Source organism: Terrapene carolina, unplaced genomic scaffold (assembly GCF_002925995.2).
Source record: "Terrapene carolina triunguis isolate 2854851 unplaced genomic scaffold, T_m_triunguis-2.0 Scaffold232, whole genome shotgun sequence".
Classification (NCBI taxonomy): domain Eukaryota; kingdom Metazoa; phylum Chordata; order Testudines; family Emydidae; genus Terrapene; species Terrapene triunguis.
The window spans coordinates 7,804,674-7,812,158 of record NW_020664583.1 but is presented as its reverse complement, the minus strand read 5'-3'; the positions used below and the strand labels follow the sequence as shown (position 1 = coordinate 7,812,158).

The following is a 7,485-nucleotide window of genomic DNA, read 5'->3' as shown; positions in this document are numbered from 1 at the left end:
GGAGGTCTGGTTTTCCATGAAAAGTAACCCTACAGACGTACTTAGTTTGCCATTATGGTACCATATTACTTTAAATGTTCGTATTAGTATAAACAGTCAGTGGTCATCTCAAAATAGTGGCGGTGTCTTGCTTCAATTAGTGCATCATTCTTTCAGTATTGCTACTGAGGCTTAACCAAGCAATTTGTCTTTATGGATTTTCTTCAGGTCTGTTTGGATAATATCAGTACCACAGAAAAGGAACTTGACACTGTAGAAGTGTTGAAAGCTATTCAAAAAGCAAAGGAGGTTAAGTACAAACTGAATAACTCTGATAAGAAGGTGAGTTTTTAAGAGGGGGAGGATCAGGGGCTAGAAACCTTGTAAAGTAAAACATGGACAATGTGGTGCTTGAAAAAAAAAAAAAAGACTTGTAGATGTTAAATAATATCTCAAATTACTCTTGCATCTATTTGGCTTACTAATGAAGCATCTATATTGTAACAACTTCTGCAAAACATACTTTGCTTGCTTGTTTAATGTCTGATGCACTTTAAATGCAGCAATTTTGCACATTTTTCCTGTTCTGTTCCTTTAACTTCAGTTATGTCTTCCTTTCTGTGGTGGTCTGGCAGATGGGGAGAAGGAGGGATAGATAGAATGACTTCACAATATACAGAGTGGCTTACTTGATGAGAAGCACAGCTATGCTGGTCCATGTTACAAGTTGCAAAGTCCATTCAAAGATGATCACTAAAAACAATTTCCACTGGTTATGCAGTAAAGTATTAAAATAATTTTCTAAAAGTCCCTCCCTGTTGGCACTGGTGGGGATTTCTTTGATTTTTTTTTTTTTTTTTTCTTGGAGAAACAAAATCAGGCGAGACCGTCCCACCTCTGAGACAGTGCCTGCTCTATGAGCTAGGAGTGTGATTCCCTTGCTCGGGTACACGTATTCACACTTGTTCTCATTGAGCTAGTGCAAGTATAAATAGAAGTGTAGCTGTGGTAACACTGGTCGCAGCAGAGTGCATATCCACCAGTTTCTGGCTCTTTTGTTCTTGGCACATCTCAGCTGTGCTGCTGCTACCTATGCTACTGCCATTTGTACTCCGTAAGAGCTAGTGCAAATGTGTACATGAACAAGGGAAGCACACCCATCTCTTGTAGCGTAGACATATCCTGAGTACCTCTCACCTGCAGTTAAAGTATGTTTCAGGTTTGCACTTTTGACTGTGGCTGTGAGGCCAGTTATAACCAGACTGTCCAGAGTTGGCATTAGAAGAACTAGCAGAAGTTGCTCTGTCCTTTTATTCACTCATCTGACTTGTGAAATGCACTGTTCCATCAGTCTAGATATAACAACTAGTTAATATTATCAGTATAATCAAAATGGCATTTTCCAAAATGGATCCTTATAACAGGATTTCACTGTAACAGAAAATAAAATATAGACTTGAATGGATGTGAACTGAAAATTGTTAATGACAGCTGAGCTTTCACAGAAAACAAGCCACATGATTATGTGGATTTGTTTGAGTTCTTGGATCTAATATTTGCTCTGTATGTTTGTCAGTGGTGCTAGATTCTTGTTTCTTTAACCACTACATACTTTCTTTATTAGATCAGTGAGGACTCCAGGCTCACTGCTGCCAGCTCCAAATCAAACTGTTCTTCTCTTACTGTTCATCCTTCCTCCTCTTCTCTGCCTCGTCCTGTCAGCTCCAGCCAAGGTAATCATGTATGTATCATGCTGCTGGGTTGGGCCTCTTGGTCCTGTTTTTCTAGGCTGCATTGATATACATGAAGTTTATATACTGAATATGGGGCTTTGTCAGCATCAGTTGAAGCGTAAAGGCAAATGGGTATTGTCCCAGACATCTAAGCTATATTTATATTGGCATAATTCTGACCTGTAGTTTTCCTCTGGTGGTATTAACTGTGGTAGCTGTAGCATAAACCTGGTGCAAATCTTTTTACCACTATATCTAATCCTGCTGAAACCACTGGTGGAGGACTACACATCCAGCTTTTCCTAATGTAGATAAATCTCTAGTGCCCTAATGGCAAACCTTTATGTACAGCAGTGCTTTAAAATGACTTTTCTTCCCTGTTTGGTGTTGGGATATTAAGAGGGAATTGATGTGGTGGTAGTTCCCATATTGCTTTTTGACAAGAGACACAGTTAAGTCAGGAAACCTGAAAGAAGGTAGAAAAAGAAGGGGAGCAGAGAAAAACATCAGTAGTAACAATATTAACTTGAGGGTTATCACACTGATTCTAACTCTGTGATCTCAGTATACCCACTGAGCCAAAATCCTTTTGACAGATGTTCATAAAAACAAACCCACTGCATAAATGTGGCATATACGAAAGGGCTTTGTGCTCTATGTACTGCTTTTGCAGCAGCCATTAGCACTATTTATAGAGCTATGCTCATTCCTGCTGATTTACAGTAATGCTGATGCATGACTGAGGATAAGTGAACATCGCTGAGCTTTTTTGGCCTCAGTTGAGTTAGAAACACAGAAAATGATTAAATGGAAACAAATGGTAGGGGTTAAGACTATTTCTAATTCCTTAAGATGGTATTGCAAACAAGGGAGTACGTCAATTGTATGGGTTGGGATGGGAAGCAGTTGACCCTTTTCCTGTAAACATTTTATTCCGGGTGAGGGAGGTGAAAGTGTCCAAAGCTCGTGCTCCCATTCTGGGAAAGAACAAGATGTTACCAACATTTCTGCAAAATCTCATGAGGTTTCCCCAACATCCTCTTCTATGAGAAGGCAAAGATTGTTATGATAGCACTCACATGATTATTTGTATGTGACCAATATAGGAATAGACATATCAAAGCAGACTTGGTTACCTTTTTATGTACTTCACCTAACCTTTCAATCTATTTTAGTTTTCTTTTGTAATCTACAATTTTTCTAAACTCTGGACAGCTGCTACTTAATTTGTGTTAGGTATTTTGATTCTGTAATTGCTTTTCCATGTACTAAAGTATTCCATATTCTAGGTCATTTCTTGAGAGTGGAGTTTTTGTTATAATATATCAACATGTAGCTTTAGATGGGCATCCATGAAGAAGTAAAAGGAAGGTGGGAAATAGCTGCAAAAATTGGAATTAAAAAATTGCTGGGAAATATTTAGGTTTATTCTTTTTCCTGTTATTGTAAATGATTAGGAGTATGTTAAATTGTGGACTTATTGACTGAAGTGCTCAGTCATCTTGTAGAAATTTGCTGCAAGAAAGGTAGTGAAAGGATTGAAATTTATTTACCTTAAATCTTTAGTAAGTTGTTTTAGTAACAAGATGGGAAAGGCTAAAATTAAAAAACAAACAAACAAAAAAAAGAGTTGGAAAAGAAGTCCAATAACACAGCTGGTTACTATTGAGGTCAGTTTATAAGACTTAATAATTGTAAGTATTTGGGCATCCTGAAAGGGGATTTTTAAAATCTCACTTGATTTTAAGAATTCTAGTTAGAAATTTTGAAATCAGAGAATATCAGGGTTGGAAGAGACCTCAGGAGGTCATCTAGTCCAACCCCCTGCTCAAAGCAGGACCAATTCCCAACTAAATCATCCCAGCCAGGGCTTTGTCAAGCCGGGCCTTAAAAACCTCCAAAGAAGGAGACTCCACCACCTCCCTAGGTAACGCATTCCAGTGCTTCACCACCCTCCTAGTGAAGAAGTTTTTCCTAATATCCAACCTAGACCTCCCCCACTGCAACTTGAGACCATTGCTCCTTGTTCTGTCATCTGCCACCACTGAGAACAGCCGAGCTCCATCCTCTTTGGAACCCCCCCTCAGGTAGTTGAAAGCAGCTATTAAATCCCCCCTCATTCTTCTCTTCTGGAGACTAAACAATCCCAGTTCCCTCAGCCTCTCCTCATAAGTCATGTGCTCCAGACCCCTAATCATTTTTGTTGCCCTTCGCTGGACTCTTTCCAATTTTTCCACATCCTTCTTGTAGTGTGGGGCCCAAAACTGGACACAGTATTCCAGATGAGACCTCACCAATGTCGAATAAAGGGGAACGATCACGTTCCTCGATCTGCTGGCAATGCCCCTACTTATACAGCCCAAAATGCCGTTAGCCTTCTTGGCAACAAGAGCACACTGTTGACTCATATCCAGCTTCTCGTCCACTGTGACCCCTAGGTCCTTTTCTGCAGAACTGCTACCCAGCCATTCGGTCCCTAGTCTGTAGCTGTGCATGGGATTCTTCCGTCCTAAGTGCAGGACTCTGCACTTGTCCTTGTTGAACCTCATCAGGTTTTTTTTGGCCCAATCCTCTAATTTGTCTAGGTCCCTCTGTATCCGATCCCTGCCCTCTAGTGTGCCTCCCAGTTTAGTGTCATCTGCAAACTTGCTGAGAGTGCAGTCCACACCATCCTCCAGATCATTAATAAAGATATTAAACAAAACCGGCCCCAGGACCGACCCTTGGGGCACTCCGCTTGAAACCGGCTGCCAACTAGACATGGAGCCATTGATCACTACCCGTTGAGCCCGACGATCTAGCCAGCTTTCTATCCACCTTACAGTCCATTCATCCAGCCCATACTTCTTTAACTTGGCAGCAAGAATACTGTGGGAGACCGTATCAAAAGCTTTGCTAAAGTCAAGGAATAACACATCCACTGCTTTCCCCATATCCACAGAGCCAGTTATCTCATCATAGAAGGCAATTAGGTTAGTCAGGCAGGACTTGCCCTTGGTGAATCCATGCTGACTGTTCCTGATCACTTTCCTCTCCTCTAAGTGTTTCATAATTGATTCCTTGAGGACCTGCTCCATGATTTTTCCAGGGACTGAGGTGAGGCTGACTGGCCTGTAGTTCCCTGGATCCTCCTCCTTCCCTTTTTTAAAGATGGGCACTACATTAGCCTTTTTCCAGTCATCCGGGACCTCCCCCGATCGCCATGAGTTTTCAAAAATAATGGCTAATGGCTGTGCATTCTCATCCGCCAACTCCTTTAGCACCCTCGGATGCAGCGCATCCAGCCCCATGGATTTGTGCACGTCCAGTTTTTCTAAATAGTCCCGAACCACTTCTTTCTCCACAGAGGGCTGGTCACTTTCTCCCCATACTGTGCTGCTCAGTGCAGTAGTCTGGGAACTGACCTTGTTCGTGAAGACAGAGGCAAAGAAATAATTGAGTACATTAGCTTTTTCCACATCCTCTGTCACTAGGTTGCCTCCCTCATTCAGTAAGGGGCCCACACTTTCCTTGACTTTCTTCTTGTTGCTGACATACCTGAAGAAACCCTTCTTGTTACTCTTAACATCTTTTGCTAGCTGCAACTCCAAGTGTGATTTGGCCTTCCTGATTTCACTCCTGCATGCCTGAGCAATATTTTTATACTCCTCCCTGGTCATTTGTCCAATCTTCCACTTCTTGTAAGCTTCTTTTTTGCGTTTAAAATCAGCAAGGATTTCACTGTTTAGCCAAGCTGGTCGCCTGCCATATTTACTATTCTTTCTACACATCGGAATGGTTTGTTCCTGCAACCGCAATAAGGATTCTTTAAAATACAGCCAGCTCTCCTGGACCCCTTTGCCCTTCATGTTGTTCTCCCAGGGGATCCTGCCCATCTGTTCCCTGAGGGAGTCAAAGTCTGCTTTTCTGAAGTCCAATCTAATTATCAGTTTCACTGTTAAGCTTGTTACTACCAAGAACTGAACTGCAGTCCCTGACACATTGCTTTTATGAGCTGTATTCTTTGCTCTTTCAAGACAACATCTGTTTCCATGATATATTAATCACATTAAATGTTACAGTAAATTGCTTATGGGAGAGATGTAAGTAGCTAGACAGGAAACAATATACCAGAAATAATGCTTTAGCGGCCTCTTAGCTACTTTTGTTCCCTACATAGTTAAAGCAGTGTTTCCCCTGAAGAAATAACTCTTTTCATCTGAGTTGGGAAAGAATATTTGATTTGACTTTATGATCTTTTAAAGCCGATCTAGAAAGTTGCATCCATAACTTTTGTGCAAGTCCTATACTTCACATCAAGAATTACAATATCAATAAATGGTCCACTCGTTTCTAATCATTAATTAAAAGTATTTATATGAAGTGCCGATATAAAACAATCCTTATCATTGGTAGCATTGAAAAATTGATCCACTATATCACGTGAATAAACACTATTAATATTACATAGAGCTTCCCATACAACCCTTGCTTATACACACTCAGGCAATGTAGTTTGGACAGCTAATCCTTCTGTAACTCAAATCAGCTATTCTGAATCAGGTAAAATAACGGTTTAGGATTAGTATTTTGGATACCAGCGACATTTGAGCTATCTGAGTATGTGTGTATGTGAAGGGTTTGGATTTGGTGGGATTTTGTAGCTGTAAACTAGTAGAACATAAAGTTGTGAGAGAAAATTGCAAAGGAAGCACTGCATTTTTCAGTATTGCTCTACCAGCCAATAAACGTTTAAAATACATTATTCAGATTACTACTGAGTTTATTGTACCAAATGTGGAGGCTAAATTCAATCATTTGTTTGAAAGTCCTGCTCTAAGGGTATGTCTACACTACGAAATTAGGTGAATTTATAGAAGTAGATTTTTTAGGAAGCGAGTTTATACAGTCGATTGTGTGTCCCCACTAAGCGCATTAAGTCGGCAGAGTGCATCCACAGTACCGAGGCTAGCATTGACTTTTGGAGCGTTGCACTGTGGGTAGCTATCCCACAGTTCCCGCAGTCTCCGCCGTCCATTGGAATTCTGGGTTGAGCTCCCAATGCCTGATGGGGCAAAAACATTGTCGCAGGTAGTTTTGGGTACATGTCATCAGTTGCCCCTCCTGCCGTGAAAGCAACGGCAGACAATCGTTTCACGCCTTTTTTCTGTGCAGACGCCGTACTGCTTTCAACAGACAGTGCAGTAGGACTGCTAACCGTCGTCATCCAACCACCGCTTCCGCTGCAACTCTGCTCTCCTGGTGCCATGAATCCACCTCGCAGGTCCTCTCGTCGTTCTTTATAAATATCTATTCTCGTGGCATCCCGTCATCATCCACCGCTTCCGCTGCAACTCTACTCTCCTGCTCTTGCCTCGATAGCGAACTTCTCCATGTTGTCTGTCATGGGCTCCCAGTAACGTGTGTTCTTCATCAGGAAATGTGCGCGGTGCCAAACGTCATCATCCACCACTTCTGCTGCAACTCTGCTCTCCTGCAGATGCCATACCACGGCAAGCATGGAGCCTGCTCAGCTCACCGCTGCTGTTGTGAGCGTTGTAAACACCTTGCGCATTATCCTGCAGTATGTGCAGAGCCCGCAAAAGCAGGCAAGGAGGTGATGACAGCACGATCACAATAGTGATGAGGACAAGGACACAGACTTCTATCAAAGCACGGATCCTGGCAATTTGGACATCATGGTGGTAATGGGGCAGGTTCATGCCCTGGAACGCCGATTCTGGGCCCGGGAAACAAGCACAGACTGGTTGGACCTCATAGTGTTGCAGGTCTG

The 7,485-nt window shown here is 42.0% G+C and overlaps 1 protein-coding gene across 3 annotated transcripts in view; it reads left to right on the top strand.

The window, feature by feature from the left end:
- Positions 1–7,485, top strand: part of NISCH (nischarin) — a 62,089-nt gene that overhangs the window by 37,665 nt on the left and 16,939 nt on the right. For 2 of the 3 annotated variants that reach the window (XM_029912570.1, XM_024195709.2), the window contains exons 12-13: positions 208–321; positions 1,604–1,720. In XM_029912570.1, coding sequence (XP_029768430.1) covers positions 208–321; positions 1,604–1,720 — 231 coding nt within the window. The remainder of the gene's footprint in view (positions 1–207; positions 322–1,603; positions 1,721–7,485) is intronic. The other variant, XM_024195708.2, reaches the window with a different exon arrangement.